General features: G+C 40.4%; 1 protein-coding gene across 2 annotated transcripts in view; it reads right to left on the bottom strand.

Moving 5' to 3' along the window:
- Nucleotides 1–565: 565 nt before the first annotated feature.
- The window catches only part of exoc4 (exocyst complex component 4), a 128786-nt gene continuing 103457 nt past the window's right edge, over nucleotides 566–25894 (bottom strand). Inside the window, exons 17-20 of one of the 2 annotated variants that reach the window (XM_067582507.1) lie at nucleotides 20472–20598; nucleotides 17625–17803; nucleotides 17157–17316; nucleotides 566–2840 (exon numbers count right to left, since the gene is read on the bottom strand). In XM_067582507.1, the coding sequence (XP_067438608.1) occupies nucleotides 2603–2840; nucleotides 17157–17316; nucleotides 17625–17803; nucleotides 20472–20598 (704 nt within the window). In that variant the 3' untranslated portion in view covers nucleotides 566–2602. The remainder of the gene's footprint in view (nucleotides 2841–17156; nucleotides 17317–17624; nucleotides 17804–20471; nucleotides 20599–25894) is intronic. The other variant, XM_067582508.1, reaches the window with a different exon arrangement.

Below are 25894 nucleotides of genomic sequence, written 5' to 3'. Positions count from 1 at the left end.
AGTTTCAGTGTCCTGTTTTTAAAAGGACTCTTGAATATAGCAAACCCATTGTTAGTGACATCTGTGCCTTTCCCACTATAACAAATCAAAATGTCTGAAGTAAAAAAGGCATATTAGTGAGTGTCAGCAGTTTCTAATGCTATGTTGTACGTTTCAGGGGTGGTGCAGCCCTTTTGTTTACTATTGGATTGTGCCTTCATGGATCCGTGACAGTGGTCACAATAGGGCTGATAACACAACCAGGGTTTGCAAATATGACAGTGCCAAAAAGATTCCAGAAGAATTGGATTTATGCCCACACCAACACAAGCATGCATGCTGCCACGATGTCTGTTTATTTTTCAGATTCCAGTATGCTGCACTTCAGCAACTCATGCTTCAAACCTTGTCACATAACACATCACACCTGTCAGGTCAACTTCATCCTCGAAGTGTTGGTTTTGGATCCGTCTCACACTCCGTAGGATATGATGGGGTACATCTTTAGTGCATCAAAATAGTGATGGACTACAGTATGCAGTCGTGTGGAAAATATGACTGTTTGCACAAAATACACAAGACAAGGTTGGAATTTGGATGGTTTATTTTTTTTCAGTATATTAGTGTATGCATTGGCAAATCGTGTGCTTAATTTAGAGTAGACAAACATTTCAGGGCATTTATACGATGACACTCAACAATCAAGAGGAGCAATGTTGATGTTTAAACTTGTTAAAGACTAACACGCGTCGATGTACATTCTTACCAGAGACATTAAAATTACTCTCATCGGACAGATGTGCAAAATAAACATCTATTGCGAAAACAAATGTAGTAGAGGTGCATGAACTAAATTTGGCCTCCGAGTAAAAAATGAACTTTTATTACATGTTACATAATTCATTAATTAATAAAACAGCATGGACAGCAGGAGTGGTTCACTTAAATATATGTATTGCAGAACATACGCTCGCTGGACTTTTATGGGTTTTGGGAGTGTGTACAGTCTGATAATAGTGTGACATGACACAGTCAATTAACATTGTATTAAAGTTTCCCATGTATAACATTACAAAAGTAGCTCTAAAGTCATCAGCTGAGTGAGCAGATTTCACATTTTACACCAAGTGTACGTTTCAGAGTGGTAGGCAAACCCCTCAGCAGCTCCACAGTTGTTTTCCCATCGATCCCAGCCTATGTGTCATTATGATGGATTGTTCTGTGGGCTTCAGGGAGACCAGCGCTGGGCCTGCTGTATTGACAAGGCTCCCATTCTCCTCTCCTCCTCTCGTTAAGTACTTCTCTCCCAAGTTAATGAACTAAAAACAGGGAGGGTTGCTGGGAGGGGAATGATTTGTGATAGTCTCTCGAGTTTTCATGTTTAGTTTTAGCTTTAAATGACTTAACACTTAAAGATTTGAGCGCATGTAGCGGGTACGACAAAATAAAAATTGCATCGTTTACGTTTACAGAGCTGGACTAATGAAATGTATTCTCACACACACACGCCTTAACACAAAAAGTGAAAGTCATTCCACTGTGGTGTGCTGGACTTGAAATATAACATTTAAAATCCTTCTGTGGGTTTACAGAAGGATTAAAAAACAACCTGCTAACTTTAGCTGAAATCAGAAAGAAAATATCTTCATTACTGAGTCACTCTTTTGTCCAATTTGTAAATAATTAACTCACAACTTCCCACACTAGCCGCACAGGTTTACCGCACAAACTATTTGACAAAAAAAAAAAAAAAAAAGACAGATAAACAGATTTTTAACAGCCATAGATATGATACAGTTCTCGGCTAGGGAAATCTTTGGGGACCAACCCAAATTGGCAGCAGGCGGAAGATGTGGCCTCATTCAGACAGTCTAATCTGGCATCTGTTATTGCAGACAGAATCAGTGGGCCCATGGGGCTGCCAGGAGAGGAGAGATAGAGGTGTAATTGAGAGCAGCAGTTTAGATCTAATAGGAAAATGAGATGAGATGGGGCCCAAGTTCGGGTGAGTGTCCAACACAATCGCCTTTTATCTGCAGTTGAAGTCGTGGTGAGTAGGGGGGGTGGGCGGGATTGTTGGGAGTTGGCGTGCGCTTGCTGAATTTGTTGTGTCTTTTAAAAAGTGTAAATTGACAATATCTTATGACATAGATACATAGGCAACCAGGCTTGCGAAGTATGCAGTCGTGTTGGTCGTCACCTCCCTTCCCAATTAGAGCGAGTCAGTGCAGCACAGACTGAGATATATATATATATTATCTGCAGGCCCGGAGTTGGAAGAAAGTTTATCTGTGTCAGCCCTCGAATACAATGCGTTTCATCACATCAGGCAAGACACACTTTTCATCAACATATTTCACACACATTATGAACTAAGTCTAGGAAAAGCTTCTATTTTAATGTTTTCTAACCGAAGTCTCAAATAGCCTCTGTCCTGCGAGTTTTTGCTCCATCGTTCCTTACTCACTTATCTGCTAGACAAATCTGGAGGAGATGAAACAAAAACGTGTACGACAGAGGTAATTTGACTGCAAAACTAACTGCTGTCCCTTTTCATTGTCATCTTTCATGGAATTCCAGTCAACATGTTTACAACCGCTCTGAACCCCGCCCTGTTTTATCATTACACAGTGGTGATCTTTTTGTCCTTGGTAGCCTGTTTGATGGCAGCTTGCTCACAGATGATCTCCTTCAGCCTCTGTAGCCGGATGTTTTGGGTGCTCAGGTCCCCTACGCCTGTCTGACTGCGATGCAGCAAGGACAGGGCGTTGATGTACTCCAGCTCCGTGTAGCGAACACCCTGATCCACCACCAGGTTCAGCAGCTCGTCTGCAGTGTTGTACAGCATCTCGTAATACTGCCTGCACGGAGGGACAGGAAGAATGAAGAGAGAATGACAGTTCATGGATGAAAAAAATAAGTGGAAGAGAAGAGCAAAGATAGTAATGGAAAAAGGAAAAAGGGGGAGAGAAAGAAAAAGTTAATGACACTTTATATTCTTCTGTTTTGCATCATTCCGGCGCTGAATCAAAAAAAAAAAAGGAGCAACAACAACAAAGGGAAAACAAAAAAGCCAAACTAACTGCTGTTGCTGTCAAGCCCAATTTTCTTAAAAAGGACTTCAAGGACCTCAACCTGCTGCCGCCGGGAGCTGAAGGCAGAGGGAAAACATTCATTGGCTACAAACTACTGAGACTGTTTTAATGAAACACTGTTGACAGAGCCAAAAGAGGAAAGAGATGTGTGTAGAATTAATAGGTCTTAACCAGGACCTAATGCCACAACGGGCCATTTGAAAAGGACCATGAAGTACATACTGATAGAGAAGGAGCATAATGGGAGATTGCATACTGGTCAATACCACACACTTCCAACTGCTGACTAAAACATTAGACATAAAGGTCAGACATGCCAGACGGATGTGAGGAGAGACTGTGTGTGTACATGTTTTCATATTAGCTGTCTGTATTTCTTCTTTTTTACAGAATACTAAGAAGTGGATCCTCAGTGTATGTCAGCAGAGGATGTATGACTCAGCAGTATCAATTCACTAAGGAGTACACAATATTTGGTCATATATGTATATAATCATATGGGTTTTAGTGGGAGGGTAAATTGTAATAAATACAATTAAATTATACAAATCCTGCGTAGAAAACACAGTTTGCTTGTTGGGAAGTTGGAGGTAAGGTAGTGCACAGTAGAGTGTTGGGATGCAGGACATACTAATTTTCTTTGCTTGCGGGGTAAACAGGTCAAATACCGTAGAGAGTGTGTGGAAGATTGTGTAGGCCACACAACTATGCTCTCATGCACACACACTAAAACAGATTTCACCACTAGCTGCCCCTGGCTATGAGAGAAATCCCATTTACTACAGATACACTAAATGTTACGCCTCTACACAGTAGTTGTAGATAAAGTCAGGGCAAGAGGACAGCAGTTGAGGTACATACTGTACTATGACATGTATGTTTAGGATTACAAACTAAATTTAAATGGGCCATGAAAAACAAAGATTACGAAGAACATGAAAGCTGAGGTTTTTCAATGTGTAAACAACACTTGTTCACATGTTCAAGTGTTCCTTAAAGTTAAGGGTAAGAGGTGATATTCCATATTTTCGTATTGTTAACAAATCCCATGAAAAGACCAAAACCAACAATGAGCTTTTCCTTATTTCCTTATCCTCTTTTTACCTTCTTTTAACTGACTGTTGTTTTGTATCTGTTATGCCAAGTGTCTTGGCACATACACCTAATGAGAAATGGCTTTTCATTCTGCCAAGTGTATGAAATACATAAAGCTCGAATGACAAGTAAAGCAAATCTAATGTAGTTTCTCTGTACCATTGACATCCATTGTTGTCCAAAAACTCATTCCTTGAATCTGGCCCAGCTGTTTTAGTTAATTATTTGGTACAAAAAAAAATATTATCTGAATCTGAATAGACAAGCTAAAACCCCTGGTATGGTACTTTTAACACTTTTCTAACTTTTCCTTTCTTGGTCCCCATATAACATGGGGAACAACATATGTTTTAATAAGCCTGTATCTTCGTGTGACACCTAATTTAGTTTCAAAATTGGTCTGAAAAAGTTTCAGCTCTACTTTTGCTCCTTGCAGGCTAAAGAACCTTCCTTTACTAGCATCAGCTGGCCACCTTGGCCAAGGGCAGATGCCAGTCACTCAACCGCAGTGGCTCCTGCTGTTTTGTGACTGCAGCAACACAGTGAAGAGAGATAATTGTAGCTCTGACATTGTTATGTTGAAGAAAGGCCTCGGAGGTGTTGTGGTTGAGAAAAAAAATGATAGGTTCAAATCTTTGTGTGACAGCAAGAAAAAAGCGATTTATAATTATGTCCTTCAAAGCATCAGAAGAAATAGGGTTAAACTTGGAAAAGCTCTCTATTGTGCCAGAGGGAGCTGAAAGTAAATGGATTCAAATCTTTGGTGATTTCTGATATGGCGCAGTAAAAAGACACTTTGGTAAGAAAAGGTATTTTTATCTCATTTGTTTAGGTCCATCACCCATCCAAGAGCAATTTCCTTCTTGAGATGATCATTCTCGATGCTAACGAGGCATTAATGAGCACTCAGGGAGCTTCTGTTCCAAGGTGTTTTATGTGGTGTCATTTCGGAGATTCAACAGTAGAAAAGGACCTAAAAGAGTAATGGAGGGGTACGACGAATGAGATGGAGATGGAGAGATACAAAGAGTGATGACTGAGGACGTGAGTGAAGAATAGAGGTGCATAATACTTGTTTGTTGGCCTTCTTCTGACAAGGAACGCCCTTGGTCATCGAAACATTTGCATTCTTTCTCATCCCCCATCCTGCTCTCAATTTCTCTCTAAGGTCTTGTTCATTTTTTCACCCCTGAGCTCATTTCATGAAAAAGCTTGTCAATATTGATGAGGGGTCACATTGGTTCACTTCTTAACCGGGGGCAAGAGAAAAGAAAAAAAAAAAAAAATGGGAAAAAGATTGCACTCAATTGCGGTTTTATCTCCTAATGAAATGTGCCGTGTATTTGTGTGTTTGTCTTTCTAGCTGATGGTGCCTTTCAGTGTTTTTCTGCTTTGTGCAGTGAATGTTTAAGTGTTGGCACATTTACCACAGCAAAATACCAGCTCAAAAGCATTCTCATTTTGCTGTCTAGACCCAGAAAACTGACTGCAAGCTTGAGTCAAATCACCTTGTTACATGATCTAATGGGAAAAACAACATATAACCAGAAAAAAGAGAGAACACTCATATCCTTTGTTGAAGAAAGAAGCTTTGAACAGAAGGCCTCCCTCTTTCAAATATCCATCTGTGGCTCTCAATGGGAAGCAGTTTCTTACTTTCTAAAGAGGCATGATTATTGCAAACCTCCGTGCTGCAGATTTAAGCAAAGTACCTATGTATACAATTAATTTAGTTGTTTTTATTGTTCTCGCAGTTTGCTTGCAATTATGATATGCAGGTTAGTTTATATGTAGACTAAATTTCCTGTTGATGTGAATGTAAGTGTGAATGGTTGACTTATGTATTAGCCCTGTGATAAGACTGCCGATGTGTCCTGAGTGTACTCGACTTTCACCCAATGTGAACTGCCAGTATTGGGTATAAATAATGATGGATGGTAATTTGAAACCTAAAACAGTAAGTTTTACCAATACAAACTTGTCATCGTGTTCTTGTTGTTGAATTCCTGTGGGCTGACTGATGAGATTTTAGGTTCAGCTCCCCGTTTCAATTAAGAAACCCCTTCTGGTAGACCAGTAAGTAATGCACACAGTGGAAAATTAACCACAAACATGCCTCGCTGAATTTGAAATTATGACTGTGGACACTTTGACGGGCACTCAGTGCTGTTTGGACAAAAAACTACTTGTCTGATAAAATAGTAAAAGTAGCTGAAAAACTCAAGAATCCATCTGTTGATGCAGCAGCCAGCAGGAGAAAATGACAAATACCTCATAAGTGCTGTAAAACATGGCTTATCTACAATATAATAGCAACTATAATTCACTCGGCAGTGATACATTTTGGTAAAATCCCACACAGGATTTGTTAAAAGCAGATCGAGTGATGCTCATTTATAACTGGTGACAAGGTACTAAATCCACTGCGCAGTTTGATGTCCCTTCTAAAGCATCTAGTGTCAAAACAGAAAAGCTGTGTCTGCAAGAAGACAGTGAGCTGCTCTGTCGGCTGGTTGTTAGTGTGCGTTTATGTGTGCACGTGGTGAGTCAAGAGTCATGAGGACAGCTGGCAATCTGGCTTCTGTTCAGTACAAAGGAGAGGGGAGGGGGGGGGGGGGGGGGGGGGAGCGTAAGGTGTGTCTATGTGTCTGAGTGATGTATGTTGGTGTGTGCTGAAAACACTTTCAAACAGTTCATTACCCAAGCAGTTGGAAAGCCATTTGCCAAACAGGGTAAGGGCTGTTAATAAGATTAAAATCTCTCGGCACCACACCATCAAGAAAGGACCCCCAGTGACACTGACACACGCACACAAACACACACACAAACACAAACACAAGCACACACACACACTTCCTTTTACGCGTTAGTAAGTACGGCTAGTAAATGAAACCAGCGTTCTTTTTTTCCCACAATACCAAAGTAAATTGTACTTTTGATTGCCTTCTTCCTAAAAGTCTTTTTCACTTTATGACTCTCAGCATCCCCATGTGTCTCCCTCTTTAACACACACACACACACACACACACACACACACACACACACACACGCACTCTTACCAATTTACACTTGCTTCCACTAGAAGTTCCATCTATAAGAGAACTGCTTTAGTCAAGTCAAGTCAATTTTATTTATATAGCGCCAAATTACAACAGAAGTTATCTCAGGGAACTTTTCACATAGAGCAGGTCCAGACCATACTCTTTAATTTACAGAAACCCAACATTCCCCTAAGAGCAAGCACTTGGCGACAGTGGCAAGGAAAAACTCCCCTTTAACGTGAAGAAACCTTGAGCAGAACCAGGCTCTAGGTGGGCGGCCATCTGCTTTGACCGGTTGGGTTGAGAGAGAAAGAGGGAGGGAGGGAGGGGGATAGGGGGAAGAGAGAGACACAGAGAAGCACAGCAATTTAGTAATCAGCCTGTGTGTCTGTGACTGTGCACGTCAAGATATCTCCATGGTGCACTTTCTATTAAATTTTAATTAGCTGCTTCCCTTTTCCTGGTATACAAAGAATATTAAGCAAATTTATGATGCGTGGATGCAGCATAGGACAGACAGATATGTGTGTCAATGGCACACGGAGATGGAGGAAGAGAAGGAAAAGTGGGAGGAAAAAGACAAAGACGGAGAGAGCGAGACAAGAAAAGGAAGAAAAAGACAAGAATCAGCACAATTCATTTCCCCTCATTTCCAGCGTGTGTAATATTAAGGCCATTACAGGCTGCTTCTGTCAGCGCCTTTGAAACAACACATTAGTTAGTGGGGGGAGAGAGATGAGGTGAAGGAGGAGAAGGAGGAGAATGGTTGATGGAAAACTCTGTGATGATCCTCTCCATCAGATGGAACTGAGGCTTGTTGCTGCAGTAACAGATACCAGGGCTACAGACACCAACAACAGTGCGACGGGACTTCCTTCCTTTCTTTTTTGGCAAACTCACAGTACATCAACACTTAGCAGGGTACATTTGACCAGATGTTGGCTGTGATGAACAGCTTGATGTTTACTAACGGAAATAGGAAGAGGATGAAAAGATATAGCCATTTTCCTGTTGTTCAGGTGTTTTAGTGTGAATGGAAATCTTTACAAAAACAACCTGAGAACCTTTAGTACCCTTAGACACATGTTTTCGTAACTAACAGCATCAATTTCACAAGTAACTGTTTTCAAAATTAGCTGGTATTGTGTGGATATAGTCTTTAAGTCCTTCTACCTCTAAAGTCTCTCTCCCTCCCCTCCTTCTGTCTTTCTCTCCCTCCAGAGCAATGCATTTGTCTCTCCTCTGGTAATGAGGAAAGGTCTGCAGAGACACGGACTGAAGCTTCATCAGCAAAGACCAGTCCCATCACGCTGCGCCATGCACAACACACAAACACACCGATACACACAATCTCACTGTCTTCATCAGCAAAGACCAGTGTCATCATGCTGTGAGGTGCACATACATAAACACATACACACGTACACACACACACAGACAGGCTTCATCAGCAAAGACCGGTCTCTTCATACTGCATCAAGCGCATGCACACACAGAAAAACAGGAGCAGAGAAAGGGAGGGGCTGGAAGAGGGGGGAAGAGAGAGAATAACAATTCAGCAGAGGCGGTGCAGGTGGTTGGACGGTAGCAAAAAAAGGAAAAAAAAAAAAAATAAGGCAGGCAGAGAAAAATGAAGAAAAAGGGACTGAGAGGGGAGGAAGAGAGAGATAAAGAGAGACACAAGGTGACAGGAAGGGAGACAGAAACCGAGCGAAGTGACAGTGTACCAAAGCCAGGCCTAAATACAAACAGTTTTATCTGTTGACACCCACTACCTCCTGACACGGCCGTCAACTGTACTTATTACCACATTCTCTCTAGACGCACCAGCCTGTCACCTCGACATACACACACACACATGCACACACACAAAACCAAAGAGTTTATTTGCTGATGTGCGCACACACACACCAGATCTACACGCAGACACCAGGGCGGTATACTTACAATACACAGTACACAAGGCTCTTGCACATTTCACACAAGCACAGCCGCACACTGCAGTAATTTCCAGCAGCAGACAGGTGGGGGTGATGGGCTGAACTCTGGGGCATCTCTACAGTGAGCCTGTCAGACTGGTGTTTAGCCTAGCTACGGGCTAAGGGGCCTGCGAGTTAGCTAGGTATGTTATGACAGCACTGCAACCTGCCTACACGGGTCACTAGGCAGCTCAGAGCTCCACCGTATGTGTGTGTGTGTGCGATAGTGTGTGTTATGAGTTTGTTGTGTGTGGGTGTGTGTCTGGAAAAAACATACCTTAAATGCTGTTGTGCCAGACATAGGAGATATTTACACTGACAAACATTTATTTAAATTCACCTTTGTGGTGGGACTTTTTTTTTCACACCTTGCAGAGGAAAACATGTCTGTAGTGTGTGGTGAATTTGCTTTTAGGAGCTCATCCTCTCTACTGGTGTGCTGTGGTAAAAAAAAAAATACTGTTCCAACAGAGTGATCATTTATCTAGCTACTCAGTCATTGTATAATTTGTTGACCAGTGGAGATGGTTCCAGTCTGCAGTTACATTCATGTCCTTTGCATTTGACAAAGCTTTTTATGACTTCATCACATTAAGCCAATCAACCAGTCGAAATTGTGAAATGTACCTTTAAGGCATACTGTGTTGCCTAGATACGAGAGAAGCAACATCATCAGACAGCGCCTTGTGTTCTTTGAGTTAGTCGGGTGGCGCACATGGACGGATGGATACATATTGTTGAGCTCCTATTTCCTTTAGCCTCTCAACTCAAGTGTAAGGTTAAGGTTACGTGTGGCCTCTGTTTTGTTCATGTATGATAAAATAGTAGCTGTTCAACCGGGCTTGGTAAGGTTGATGTGCATGTTAGTAATACACGACGAGCATTGTGGAAATCCCAGTACCAGTGTGGCTGTGAGTTTTTGACCATCGTCTTCTTCCACACGGACCCAAATTGTTACAAACTTTAGCTTACATATCATCTTAAATTATTTGTCGATAAACAGAAAATTAATCAGTATCACTTTGGTATCAGGACACATGTAAAGCAGAATGGAAGTTAAAAACAGGTGAGAGGAGGAAAAACCAAAAAAAGTCTTAGTTGCAACGTTAAAACAATCTTTTTAAATTTAGGCTTTAAGGTCACTTGCTAATCAAGCTGTGCAGCAAACAATATGTGCTTAGACTTCAAATCTCAGTGACAGCTAATTATTTTGGATTTCTATTAAGGGATACTAAATCTGTTGCCAAGCAAAATAAGACCAAAATTTCTCCATAGGCTGAAGTGGACTGTTGCCAGGCAACACTGATAAAGTTTTGTTGTTTTGCTGTTTAAGATAAAAGACTCACCACCAAAGTCACTTGTTTATCTCATCTCTGCCTCTGTCAAGAAATCAGAAATCAGCATGTAGAGAGACAGACAGAGAGAGAGAGGTGGACACATAGGACAATAGAGATCAATGGAGTGACAAGGCTGAGGGTGCAGTCAATGCACACACACAAACACACACACAAGCACGCACACACACAATACACAGATGTGATTTTGACATTGCGGTGACACACAGGTCTGCAGAATAGGACTGAGCCCCTGAACTGTGTCTGAGCAGATGGTCTGTGTGTGTCCACTTGTGTGTCAGCGTGTAGGTGCACGTGTGTGTTTGACCTTGACCCGCGTGCTGATCTTGATGCCAAACTCCTGACTGAGAGACACGAGACCGCCATAGGACCTCACTATACAAAAACACACATTCTCTCATACACACATTTGAGTTTTAACACCCTGTGCAACATTAAATTTGGACATACTGAACGCTTTCACAGCATTATACTGTGTATAAACACGGATTTGGCCACAAGGTGGCACTGTTTCCATATCCTTCTTCACAATCTATGGCAGAGAGAGAGAGAGAGAGAGAGAGAGAGAGAGAGAGAGAGAGAGAGAGAGAGAGAGAGAGAGAGAGGTGAGAGTGTGTGTCTCCATGAGTTCTGCAGTACCCGTTACCGGGCCTCTCCTTAGTTTTAACTCAGATCAATGATTATTACTGTGCCCTTGTCCAGGTCTCTCCCTCTGCCTCTCTCTTTCCCATATGAGCACACAGATGCAGAAAAACAGCCTACACACACTGACATGCACACACATAAGAACATAAAGTACACGGTATACAGGCAAGCATCTGCAGCCTTTCTCAAAAGCAAGCTTCCTGCTGTGATCACTTCCTTTCTTCATTTTGCTCTTTTTCTCCAGAGGTGGTCATAAAATACTGATGAATATTCAGCTTTTTTCTCACTTCCCTGCTGATTCTGGTGGGTCTCAGCATTTTTATGACAAAACTATTACATCATATACATACGTATTACAACAAAACTATTACGTCATATACGTACATATAGAGTTTAATCATCACCTGGAGTCTATCAGTCAACATCTATGACATATAGAAGATCCAGCTGTAAAACAATTCACTCTGTCAATCAGTTAACTTTAATATAACTTAATATATTAGAGCTTCAGACTCTGGGACCAACTGACAGAAACATCTGCTCTTTATGAATGCACCTACCCAGTGTCTAAAGATGTTGGATACTGTACTGTAATGTGCTTTACATTCTATTACAGGCTGTGATTATCTTATACAATGTACAACAATGTACAAACAGACTTTAAACTGTCAGAGCTGATGGTGAATTCAAGTCAGTTTTATAGGATCTGGAAAACAATACTCTTGGTCAGTGTATTTGCTTTGAAACTTATTGTTCTTACTCTATTTTATATTCAGAAAATTTCTAAAATCCTGCCAGTTTATGCATCTTAACTGGATTTTGTCTGTTTATTTTCATTGCACCTCACTGGGCATCTTGTATACTCTTTTGTAGCATGTGACCATTGTCTTAGCCTGTTTACGCTGTTTGTATTTATTGTTGAAAACAAGAATTTTTCCTGGTTTAATAAAGGAAATGAGCAAAGTTTACATGCACTGTTTCCTACTTTACTTAAGCAGCCCGCACAGGTAGATAAAATCACTCGGTTTTGACCAAGCAGCAACCTCCAGGGCTGAAAAATGAAGCTAACATGAAGTGTCAAAAACTGCAGTTCCTTGAATGGCCACTTGAGGCTGGCTCCAGAAGCAAATCAATCCCGATAGGCCCCCATGTTGAAATGCCCAACTTAACAACAGAAATAAAAATGTTTACAGCCTGGTACAAAAAATGGTTTTGGTCTCTATAACTAATTTCTCTGTTCATGACAACAGTACGGGGGTTGAATTTTTATATAACTCACCTGTTTACATTTTATTAAGGCTTAAAGATATGCATAATTAAGTGCCGTCACAGGCAAGTCGCTACCATGGCGTTAACATTGGTTAGGTAGCGTAATGTAACGTAACGCCAAGGTACACTAAGGGACTAGCACCTAGATGCTGAGGTCAGTGGTTGGTAAGTTTGAAAAAAAAGACTGTGGTGTGTTTTTTTAACCCCCACAACGCCACTACGGGTGTTTTTTTCTGGGGCAACTTCAGATTGTGCCCGACACATAAACGACCCACAGTGAGGTTAAACCCGTGGGAAGACGTTCTGGGGTAAGATGAAAGAGGCTCATTTAGGTTAACCAAGACCGGTGGTGAGTCTGTGTCATGTGGGAAAAGGGAGGTGCTGTTATGCTCATGGCTTCAGAGACCTAGTTCACCTTATAAATTGTGTACACATGGCGAAATACTTTCTGAGTTTTCACTTATTAATTCTCAAATTAAGTGGGTTTTATTTTGCATCTTATGTTACATTAATGATTTTTGTTTTGTTTACATTTTTTTATGTTCATTTTTTCATGTGGAGAATTTGGTGCATGCAATTTATTTTGTTGTAAAGCACTTTGAGCTGCATTTCTTATATGAAAGGTGCGACAAATAAAATTAGTACAAATAAAGTTATTATTATTATCATTATTATTATTATTATTGTTATTATTATAAGAGGCTTCTCTGTGTGCAGCCACCTAGCTAGCATCTACCAACAGCCTGCATGTGAGGCGTTTATAGGACATCTGTAAATTGTAGCTAGAGAAAAAAACCTGGGTTACACTCTCCCCCTCTGAACTGCATGAGTCTCTGCATGCACATTGGTCACACGCTGCACCACCCACCACCACAACTTAATTCTCAACCTGTGGGAAACACTGATGTGTGCATTTCGATGCGCTTACTGTATACAGTTTAGCATGTATTGTATATTTATGTTTCACAGTGTTAGAAATGATTGTGTATCAGTGTACATCTTCTGAAAAAGATCTGATCTGGATTTAAACAGTTTAGAAGCCTGAAAATATTACTTACCTCAAAGACATTAAAATTAATAGTGACCTCTCAGAAAAGCCAAAAATGCATAATTCTATCTTATTTTCATGGTCAAATTACTCTCTCATTTGGGCCGTATGGTCAGTAACACTAGCAGGTGTGAACTACATAGCATACTTTATGAATATTCAGGTCCTACACATAAATATGGTGATTTCAAAATGCTGATTGGTTTGACTGAGTGTCTGTGCATGGGTGAGAGCAAGGGACACATATTACATGTGTGTGTGCGACTGTGTGTGTGGGTTTGTGCGTGTGTGTGTGTGTGTGTTTGCTAGAGTTGGTGTGTCTTCAAGCCAGAGGACAGCCAATCCAAAAAGCCATGAATGTGTAAACAATGTGCTCTGCAATTCCCAATCAACACATCCACACTACCCACGCCTCGTAATCAGAGAGATTGGGAGAAAGAGAGATAAGACAGGAAAGCCATCACTGGCATTTCTCCATAATCAAAGTCGACAGAGGGTAGAAATAACATACTAATCAATGGTCCTCCACATCCAGTACAGTTCAGGGGCCTCATTTATAACCGTTGCCTTTGCACAAAACAGGGCCTGAAAGAGGCGTACACCACTTCTCACACAAAAGTTGGGATCTATAAAAACAAACTTGATGGGAGAATGTATGCACCTGTGTGGAAACTCTGACCTATGCGTACGAACATTTGAGACACGGGAAACTGGCGACACAGATGGTGAGGTGGTGAATTGAAGTCAGATTGTATAATGATTCTTCTCACACATTTCACTTAATATCAAATGTTAATTATAGATCCACTGTCACATAAACATTCAAGCCAGTAGTGTTACTTGTTCTTGCGCTGTAACTATTCCATAAGCACCTTTAAATTTTAAAAGATATAAGCCAACTTAAATCTTAACCAATTCCATCTATGATTAACTATTGATGAAATATTGAGCGCAACATACTGTCTCACCATCACATTCCCAAACCCCAGAGCGCAGAGGAGAGGGCCGGCTTACCTTTCCCCGATATTAATGAATGCGAAAATATGGATTCATTTTCACCTCAGCCATGTTAACAAACTGATGAAATTATCATCATCAGTTGTAGAAATCCAACATGACATAATAACTTTAAAGAATTGCAGAGAGCGCCAATAGATTTTTAATAATATCTTCTAATACTGTGCATATATCACCAAGTATGATTTTAGTTTTCATATAGGAGTTTTTGTGAGTAAAATCGCTGCAGTAAACACAACTGTGCTGTCAGGTTTACAGAGCACGCTGGAGACTTTGTGGTGACTGCCACAACACACTCTGCCTTCTCCAGTCATCTCACCGGCACATCTTCACCACCTGCACTCATCTATGGATTTTGTTAATTTGAGAAACTCCTGTATGCTGGAGTAAATATAAATGAATACCGTGTCTCCACAACTCCATATATTGACAGTGTGCAGCAGTGCACTTCTTGGCATCTACCTCCATGTCTGACCACTTTGTTTAATTTCAAAAATTGTTTCATTTGTTGCACCGACTTCATTACCAGCTGCTGCAGCTGTCAGCCTCTCAAACTTTCTTCTGTTTCTAACACTGCTGCCATTCTCCACATGAACAGCATGTAGCTTAGACCTACATCAATATTCATGCATTGACCATTTATGTTTAGTTGTGGGAGTGAAAGAGGTTGGATATGAGGCTGATCCACGTGTGCACATTTCCAGGTGGACTGTGATTTATAAAGAAAACATTGTGTTCAGGTGTGTGTGCACATGGTTTGATAAATCTGATCATCTTTTGGGGCACACCATTTTTGGCTTTTGTGTGCAGGTACGTTTTTAGTATGGATCCTTTGCATTGTTTTATAAATGAGGCCCCAGGTCATTTCGGTTTACATTTTTGTTTTTTTCCCTGAGCGAAACTTGGCTTGCAGTAGCGGCATACAAAACAATAGCAATGTCCATACACCAACAGCACATAGACACTCATCCACTCAATCGTATGACACACTCATAACGATGCTGAGAACCGTGAAAAGAAGCTAATTAACCCTAGAACACAGCATGAAAACAAGGCTGGCCGCAGTGAACGAATTTTTTAACAAATGTTACAATAGACGCAGAAAGACTGAGAAGGTAAGCAAAAGTGTTTTAAGAGATATCTGAGGTGCTGCCTTAAAAAGAAATTCACTGGAAGGAACAAAAGATAAGAATAAACTTCTTATTGTTCTGAAACATCAAAGTTGGCCTTTATCAGGTCCTCACAGTCAAAACCTTCATTGAGGATCATGTGAGAAGGTTGTCATGGCCAAAACCTCAAGTTTTTGGAACAATTAAAAGTGTCTGTTTTTCCTCTTTTGTTGCTTTTACTGAGTAATCTATAATGACTAACATGAAGAAAAAAGAAAAAGCAAGACAAGAAAAAGCAAGACAAGGAAAGAAATAGTGGAAAAAGATGATACCCATTGACAGCTGAAAACAAAGCTGTTACGTCTGCAATTCAAGCTGATAACATTTTATCTTTCTCCTGTCATACTTGTCTCATTACATCTTCCTGTTTTTTCCCCTATATCTCCATCTGTACCTTTCTAGCCTTCATCTCTGACTACTCTATTCTATCTCCTATCCATACAGTCTTCTCTAAGTCCATTCTATGCCTTTCCTATGAAAGACATCTTTTCTGTGACTTCCTTTCAGTTAGTTTTTCAATTTTCCTCCCCACAAGCCCTCCCTTCTTTCTCCGTCTTTCCATCACCCCTCCTCTCACGTTCTCTCTCCTGTCAAGGACACAAGCTTCTGAAAGAGGGAAAAAAAAACATATGAATACTATTAATCTCTCTTTTTCTGTCTCTGTCTCTTTCTTTGCCTCCTTTTCTCTCCTGCTCCTTTCCTCCATCTTGCACACAAAGATATCTGAGCACTGATTTCCCCCTTGCCTGTCAAGGATGGTCAGTATTGGACCAACAGCAGGTAGACTCACAAAATATAAATGTATGAGTCATAAATAAACACCAACAACTGCATGCACACAGACACACAGTGCGGTTGACAATCTGTTTGACCATCTGTCTGCCTCGTGCATTGACATTGTTGCTGTCTGACATAGTACACGTTTGTGTGTGTGTCAGTGCAGGTATGTACTTTAACTGACTTAGGCTGAAAAACTGTAGCAGCCGGTCAGTATTGTCCATTTTATGATTTGATGGCTTCATAATGCAGTGAAATTTATTATACAGTATGACTGAGAAATGTTAAATTTGGAATGATTCTACTACACTGCAGATCCAACATAAATATGTGTTAATATTATTATTTTTACGATTATAATTATTATTTCAAGGGAGAGTCCTTTGGTATCAGAGGCTTTATCACCATGACAACAGCAACACTCAAGAGAAAACAGCAAGGACTTAAAAAAGTGTTGGCAAGAAAATAATTTAGAGACACTGAATGTTTGCCACCAGTTACTTTAGTCCAAGGCTATCACCCTTTACAAGCCCATATTGGTGTGAACCTGTTATACAACTGAAGCAATGCTGGCTCAATCTATGGTATTGACATGTGGGTGCATTCCAGTTGTGAACTCCCCCAAAAAAATGCTCCAGGTGAGCTGCAGTTCCCCTTGACCCCGTGAAAATGTGAAAAGACTCTGACCTGGCAAAGTCGAGGTCGGCCTCCCTGGACATGGTGATGTTGGTGAGGTTCTGTTGGAGGACAAAGATGTTCCTGCACATCTTCTTGATGCCAGACTCGCTGATCCTCTTAAAATACTGGGCCCCATTGATCAGAATGCAGGAGATAAGATGACCCAGACCTGGTGGGGGGAAAGGGATGTGAGGGAACAAGAGAAATAGAAAGAGAAGATGATGGTGGTCAGAAAAAAAAATCAAAGGAGAGAGGGGCATTAAAAGGGGAAGGAGAGGGAGAAATGGATAAAAAAAAACATCAAAGTATCAACAAGTACCTGCAAACATTTTACAGGTGGGCTCTGATATTGAACACGCTCCATAAATCTATATCACAAAGATTAGCTTTAGCTTGAAAAAGGGTAGGTGAGCTGTATTTCTCACACAGACCAGGCAGTCTAGTATACTTAAATCCAGCAGAGCAGTCCTTGCTGACCTTCGAAGATGTACTGAAACTTGTGCTGCTGCAGGGCAGCCCCCATGGCTTCCTCTATGGCAGAGATGTCCTTGTTGAGTTTGACCACCAGTGGGTCGTAGTCCATGCTCTCCACATTCGCCACAATGGCATAATTGCCTTGCTTGGTCAGGGGGATCAGGTAATGGAAACAATGCACTCTGGCATTGGCAGCGTGTGGCAGGGAGATAAAAGAGAAGGTGAGAAATTAGATGTTGGAAAAATATTTAAATATGTTCTCTATGCCCCTGCTGATTTTGTTATAATGCCCAGTAGTGTCACCCAAATCTCCTCCCAGTTCTCTGTTGATATCTTTAATTCAGATATCTAATTCTTGGAGGGCAGCATGGACAAAGACAGAGAGAAAAGAGCCTCTTATAAAAAGGTGAGTATTTTTCAGGTGTATTTGGAGAATTTAGAGAATAACAGCATTTTCAAGGGCACTGAGTCTTCTTACTCCTCAAGCCCCACTAATGTGTATACCTACTCTAAAACCTATAATTGCTACAGAAATCATTACATTTAGAGCACTCATAATATAACAACTTCTTAAGCTACCACTATATCACTGCTGGATTCTACTCAGCGACGAAATCTGATTAGTTGAGGGCAACCTGTAGAGCACAGTGCTAAATATACTGTACACCACTTAGAGGTGTAAAAAAGACTCCAGCATTGAGTACAAATATGCTGTATAACTCTTAGAGGTATAAAAAGACTTCAACATCGAGTACATTTCCATCCTAAAGCCAATAAAAAAGTCTTCCACTTCAGCTCTTGTGCTGCAATTCAACAGCCTGAGAATTTATGTGAATCTCCTTCATACAATAACTTCTTCATGTCTGAAAACAATGGTGAATTGTGGCTTCAAAAGTATTTAATTACATTATTGTATTGTAATTCTTGCTTCTTCCGAGGGATAACTGAATGAAGATGTTGATGTTGCCCAGTAAACAGTTCCAGTGGAGTAACTGTGGGTTGAGAACCCTTTTCTTGGCAAGATTTTTCTTGTGTAATTTCAGGTCAAATTACACAAGTGTAATCTTTTGTATATGGGCTCATGATCAACAGGCTGATCTGACTTTACAAAAGAATATCAGAAAATGTTAGAATGTTCTAATTGCATTTTAAATTAATTTTACTTCTTGATCACTGTTACGTAACATACCATTTTCCTAGCTCTGGATGAAAATAAAACTCATCTATGAGAAACAAAACAACCCAATCTCTTTTTTTCCATGTTCACATTTAATGTCCATATATCACATTGTGTATCTTTAATATTACTTTTAGAACTTTTTAAAGATCTTAACCTATCCTTTAACAATATTATACTTCTCTTTGTCCATCTAAAACCTTACATCATAGTCTGAGGTCCTTGGTGACTATCTTTAAGTCCATATAAGGCTCATTTCTGTCTAGACGCAAGGAGTCAATACTCTCATAATTCCATAATCACAGTGCCCCGAGCAGAAAGGTATAAAATGATATGGGTGAATGTCTCTTCCCCCTAAGGCAAAGCCAACAACTACACCGCATTTTCAAAACCTCCATCTCACTTCCGTCTCACTTTATTCAATCATTTTTCCCACTTAGCTACTGTATCTCCCTTCTTTAACCCCCACACTCATCTCTCTCCCATCTCTTCCACCCTCCCCTCTTGCTCCCTTCCTCATGGCTTCATTTAGCTGGTACCACTATCAGGGGAAATTTGCTAGATGGGGAGAGTCAATGGAGTGTAGCATATAGCTAGACATCAGCCTCAGGGAGGGTTTTCTACTGAAATCATAAACAATATTGCATAAGTTACACAATAGTCTACGGGGAAATAGTGGTACATGAAGGGATGGAAGGAAAGGGAGAGGGATGATGGAGGACTATTAGTGATTGTGGGGGGAGAAAGTACATGGTGTGGTAAATTAACTTGGATAATGACATTCAGAACACATATCCAGTACATGGTTTTAATTCCTGAACTTCCCAAACTGTCATTTAGTGTAGAAGTGTGATACTACATGTTCTTTTTGTCCATATGATTTAGTGACACGTCCTCTAAGCTTGTGTTTTATGTTTATTGTAACTGGTTGGTAAATTATTCAAACTCAACCTCAAATTATCTGCTTCATAAAGTCGGGAGGGATATGGATGAGTAATATCAACTCACTGATACCAGTTTTCGTCAGACGAAGGTGAGAGTGGGTGAAGGAACAATATAATTTTCTACAGCTACGTGGTTTCTTTGGTCTACACCTGACGGTCTTTCAAAAGGTGTTTATTTGTTACCTTGAAGAAAATGAATTATGACCCTGAAACATTCAGCGATGTAACATCAATTTTCAAACCAATAATAGGTCAACCTCACACAACCCGATTCAATTTAAACACTATGTTTCCACATAGTGGCTTAAAGTTCTATGATTTCCTTAAAAAGGTACACAAATAAGCAACATCCAACAGTCAACATCTAATTCATAAATGTTTTTCAAGTCCCCTTCTAAAATCCACTTCAATTTAACAACAGAAATTGAATAATAACATGATAGACGATGCTGCCATTAAAAATAAGATTGAAAATCTTAAAGAGATTGAAAGTACAGATTCTGCTGCTCTAGGTTCATCAGGCAGGTTGTTCCAAAAAGAAAAACCATTACAGTACTTTCAATTTTAGACTGAAGTGTTTAGAAAGGTCCTGCCTGAGAATCTGAGGCTATCTGTCAGCTCAAACAGTAACATGAACACTAGAAAACAAATGTAACAAAACAAAAAATCTGTTAAAGTTTATATTTCTCCTATTTCTGTGAAATGTGTGAGTGAGTTTTTTCTGCATACCTGACCTCCAGGTGCAATACCAGGAGACAGCGGTCGGCAATGTCCTGGAAGCCCCTGGACAGGTCACTCAGGGTCTGGAGAATCTGCTCTCTGCTCCGCTCACTCTCACCAACCACCTGGCTGTCTGCTGAGCATGGAGACATGTCTGAGTCTACAGAATATACCATTAACAATCACAATTGTACCAAACAGGGCCAGCAGAGGTGGACCCTCATTTCACCAGAGAAGAAGAGAAAGAAGTCGCCATATTGATACCTCGTTGAAGAGCCCTTGAGCCTGACCTTCCTGTGGGTAGTCACAAATGTGTCATTATTCGTGTGACCTACTTGTGCACACATACACTGAACTGTACTCCAAGGTGATGTCACTTCATACCAACATAATCAGGCAAATGGCACCAGTACTTACATTACACACAAAAGAAAACTATTAGTTCAACTTCACACACTTTCCGAGTCCTTCAGCATGGTCTTGTACTTTCTTCTCGCCACTTGTGCTGAGACAGCAAGAGCATGTGTCAGTGAACTGCACTGTGAACCACACAAAAGACCTGTGTGTATGTGAGTGTGAAAGAGAGAGAGAGCAACAGAGCATGATGAGTGTATATAAATTCAGCCCAGTGTAGATCAATGGCCATAAATTAGCAAGGGGAGGAAAGGGAGAGAAATTGGCCCCGTCACTCATATGTAAGTCTATTTGGTCAATGAGGCGAGTTTGTGTGTGTGTGTGTGTGTGTGTGTGTGTGTGAGTGTGTGTACAAAGAGTGACTGTTGAGCAGGAGAATGCAGGGGTCCACGATCGATGTGCCGCAGTCAAAGCCAGCTCCCCAGTTACTCTTCCTGCCCTTCTGAAGGTCACACATGCATGCATGCTCGCACACACACACACACAACTAGGGACAGAGAGGCAGCAAGTCTAAACTAAGGCTGAAATAACCTGTTCATCTGTCTTCCCTCAATATGAGTGATACTTCTGACTGATATTTCCCAAAACTGATAGGAGGTGGAATACACAAAAAGTAATATGTAGCTCCGAACCTTTTGTACTTGTTTGTTCACTGGTTCATTCACACAAAGTAGATTTGCCCAAACCTAAGCGCATTTAAAATAACAATACCAAGAAAAGTAGCTGAAAATGTGGACTGACTGGAAAATCTGCTGGAGTGGTACACTAATATAAACTGAAAAAATTACTTCCACAATGGTGAAGTAGCTTGGATATGCAAGTTTTCCAGTTAAGTGGAAAATATTCTATAGTTGTTACAGCAATGGTGTTAATTTCAAAGAGGAATATATTTGCATATTCCCCACATTAAGGCCAATTTAAGCTCTAAACTTTACTATGCACAGACTGTATTCCAGAAACTCATTATATCAAAGTAATTCTGAGCTTCATTTTGTATGTGCTGGTGAATATGCCCTTTTCTCCCCATTATAGTTACTTCAAATTAACCCTTGATAAGATAAGAGACCATTGGCTTAGGCAAACAGCAGACAGGTATGAGTCGAGGCCGTCCAATCAACACAGCAAACAAACCCAGCGTTGTGATGTGACATCAGTGACAGCTTCTCGTATGGCTTGTGTGTGTGACATGAAGAGATAAAGGCTGGAGATTGCATTTCCTATTAAAAGTGTGCATGAGGTGTGTGGATTTATGTATGTAGACGCGTTAAATGTATGCGCTGTATGTATGAACTCACTTGCAAGTTAACTGTCTTCTTGAGTAAACCTCTTGATAATGTGCGTTGTGTGTGCTGACACTGCAGTGCAGAGACACAGAACACTTGCAGCAGTTACTGAGACTTTGACCAAGGTTAAGAAATACTTAGACTTGAGTTATATTTTTTTCAATAAAAAGGAAAACCTGACCATCTGGGACACTTAAAATTGCTCAGCTCTGTTCACTTCGACAAAAAATTTGTGGTTATAGAAGGAATGCAACAGTTACAGGAACATTTTATTTGGCAAAATCATAGATTTTGTATCAATCAATTATAAACTATTTGAAAAAAAAACCCCAAAGGTTTACCGCAGTATCCTCTCTCATTTTTGTTCAACAAACTTGTTAGTAACCACAAATTATGAGCCATACTTCCCTCTTTTTAATCAGTTTAATTGTTACGACAGCACTGTGAGTTCTGAAAAAATCAGGAGGCAGGGTGGCTCGCAATCAGTCTTTATTTTTGTTAAGCTGTGTAATTCAAATTAAACCTGACTGAGAGCAGAACTAAGATTGACTTAATTCAACAGACTGGACAAACACTGCAGTGACTCTGTGTGTTTAGCAGTACGTTTGTGTTTTTAAAGAAAATGTCAATCAACATGAGTGTTACTGTGCTGAAATGTATATAGCGTCTACACTAGTGACAAGTGGAGATATTTTCCTCTCTTCCGCTGGGCAGAAAACAGCACCTGCCATGGATTAGATCTTTTGGTGAGTAGTATCAATATTAATCCAGCTAAATGAGCCACATGAACAACAAACAAGATTGCTCTCAACAGAAAAAAAAAATCTACAATGATTTCTCAAGGGAGCGGAGCATAATGACATTAATTGACTTCCACTGATTGTATTTAGCTGTTGTTGTTTATTTTTCCTGGTCAACTTATCAGATCATTAATAGATGTAGAGGCTGGCACTGGAACACAATATTGCATTACAAGGATATTACTTATACAGCTGAGTAAACTGAGACCTACATTAAGTGATCTATGACATTTACTGATGTCTACTGGCAGCAAAGGAATGGTAAAAATGTTAAGTGTGAGGGGCAGCTAGCAGATGGTTAGCTGTACATTAAGATATAACATTTAATAATTAGATTGAGTATTAGTTTAGGCACTTAAGAAAAGGTACATGATGTATATTTGTAATGATATCGACTGTCACTCTGTGTGTCTTCACGTTGTGAGAGAGAGCAAAAGCATGTCGCTTGCTCTGTATGTGGGAGTGTTTTCCCTCCAAGTGTGTGTGTATGTGCACAGAGGCGTGCGTGTGTGTGTGTGCAAGTGTGTGTGAAAGTGACTCGAAGACTTCTGTTTCCTCTCATGTGCATTACACTTACTCACTTTGGCAGTGGAAGGGAGAAAAAAAAGGGCTCTCGGTGACACACGCTGCTGGAGGTCTCTCCGGGGGGTATCGGTGAAACGCACACATGCCCCAAAAAAGCGCGCGCGCGCACAAACACACATGGGAGCACAAACACACATGGATCCCTGCTGCCCCCCAGCCTGCGCTGCTTTGATGATGCGAGGGAGGTGTCACAGCATGTGGGACACCATTAGAGTCAGGGACAGACGGGCAAAAGGAGACGACTCATTGGTCCTGACTGACAACTTTCTTGCTCTCTTTTTTCTCTTTCTGCTTCCCTCCGCTTTCTTCTATCCTCAAACCAACTACTTCCATCTCATATTCATAAATTCTTTGTGTACGCATGATTAAATATGAGAATATGTACAGTATATATGTATCTATTTATGTGCTCGTGCGTAGGCATGTTAATGTGTGTGTGTGTCTCTGTGTGTGTATGCTCTGTGCTTATCCAATTATTTTCGAATGTCATCTAAAAGAAACGTCTGTCGCTTGCCATCTGCAGAAGATGAGGGTGGCAGACATTAAGGGAAAAGATCAGTGATGAAATTCTCATACTTACATACATACAGCATGCAGACACATACACACATGGACAGGATAGATTAACAGTGCACACACACCCAAGCTTGCACTCAGTGCCTTCTCTGCCACTAAGGCCATGAACAATAAATTAAGAAACATTTTCTGTGGTATTGACAAATACAGACGCTAAATATTTGACACAAATTGTTTCTTGTTTAAAAAGTACAACACGCCCTGCCTCTCAACAGAAAAGAGAAATGGAAGTGAAAATGGAGAAAGATAAGCAAAGGACAGTATCCTGCAGGGGTGGAGTGATGAATGATTCATAAATGACTGACTGCGTAAGAGAGAAGAGTTATTAATTATTTTACTGCCTCTGGTAGAGGATGAACATCTGCACATGGGGATCTGAACTTCTGTCCAAAAAGAAAGAGAGAGAGTGAGGAAGGGAGAGATAAAACTGAGAATGAGATTGATTTTGATATGTGAAGACCCCAAATTGCTTAATGGTGTCTTGTAATGAGAGAGAGAATCAAAACATACTAGATTTATTGGAAAAAAAACAGACATGAAACCCACATGGATAAAATAAGACAATATTTCTACTGCTGAAAAAAATAACACCATCATCTCCCATTGCAACTGCTCCCCCAGGCCTCTGCAGTGAATAACTATGTGTTCTTAGTCAACTCGCCTTGTTAAATGGAGATATGAAAAAAATCACTGCTAAAGGGGAAAGACCTACACTTACCATAGTCAAGGTTAGAAAAAAAAAAAAGTATCCCATAAGCATTCAACATGCAGCAGAGCAACTGCTGGAGAGAACAGGAACTTATTCCCATGAGTAGACCACATGATTATTGTCAAGTAACGCTTCAGGATAGAGGCCTATATCTACACAAACTGCTCTAACCAAAACACACTTTCTGATATAGTAGTAAGCAGTGCAGCCCCCCCCCACCCCCCAAAGGATGTGTTAGTTCACCCTTCTTGTTTACTCTGTATACGAATGATTGTGTCAGCTCCCAGGCTAATCAATTTGTAATGAAATTCTCAGATGACATTGTTATCCTCAGTTTACTCAAAAGTAACTCCAACATTGCCGGCTATAAATCTGGAGTGGACAGGTTCATGGACTGGTGTGATGAGCATCACTTGCACATTAATGTACATAAAACTGAAGAAATTATGTTAGATCACAGATCAATTGGAGACCAGAGCTATGTTGCCATACATGGCCATGACATAAAACAGGTCACTTCTTACAAATATTTAGGGTTTTTGGTGTCTGCAGGAATATTATGTATTAATATTAGCTAATTATATAATATATATTATTATATCATTATATATATTATATAATTATCGGTCATGTTAAAGCTCAAATATTTAGTCTGGTTAAAACGGCTGGGAAGATTATTGGAACGCCCACACCCCTCACTACCCAAGACATCCTTGAGCAGTCTACTATTTGGCAGGCCAACAGGATTTTATCTGACCCTTCCCATGTGTTGAACTCTGAGTATGTGCTAATGAAGTCTGGAAGGAGCTACAGGGCCCCTTTGTGTAAGCACAACCGTTATAAACATTCATTCGTCCCTCTGTCAGTTAAACTATTATTAATGGGCAATTTCGGGAGGACAGACAGAACAGCAGGGAGGCCCTAAGATAACTGCAGGTTCCACCAATCGCTTGTGTGCTTGTAAGCATATAAAGTACAATATGCTGCTGCTTGTAAGTTATGTACTAAGGTGTGTATGTTTTGAGAAATATGCCTGCGATTCTTTGTAAGTTTTAACAGTGTGAA

This window comes from Thunnus thynnus, chromosome 23 (genome assembly GCF_963924715.1).
Source record: "Thunnus thynnus chromosome 23, fThuThy2.1, whole genome shotgun sequence".
In the NCBI taxonomy this organism is placed as follows: Eukaryota; Metazoa; Chordata; class Actinopteri; order Scombriformes; family Scombridae; genus Thunnus; species Thunnus thynnus.
Note: the sequence above shows the minus strand (reverse complement) of the source record. Positions and strands in the feature narration are given on the sequence as shown.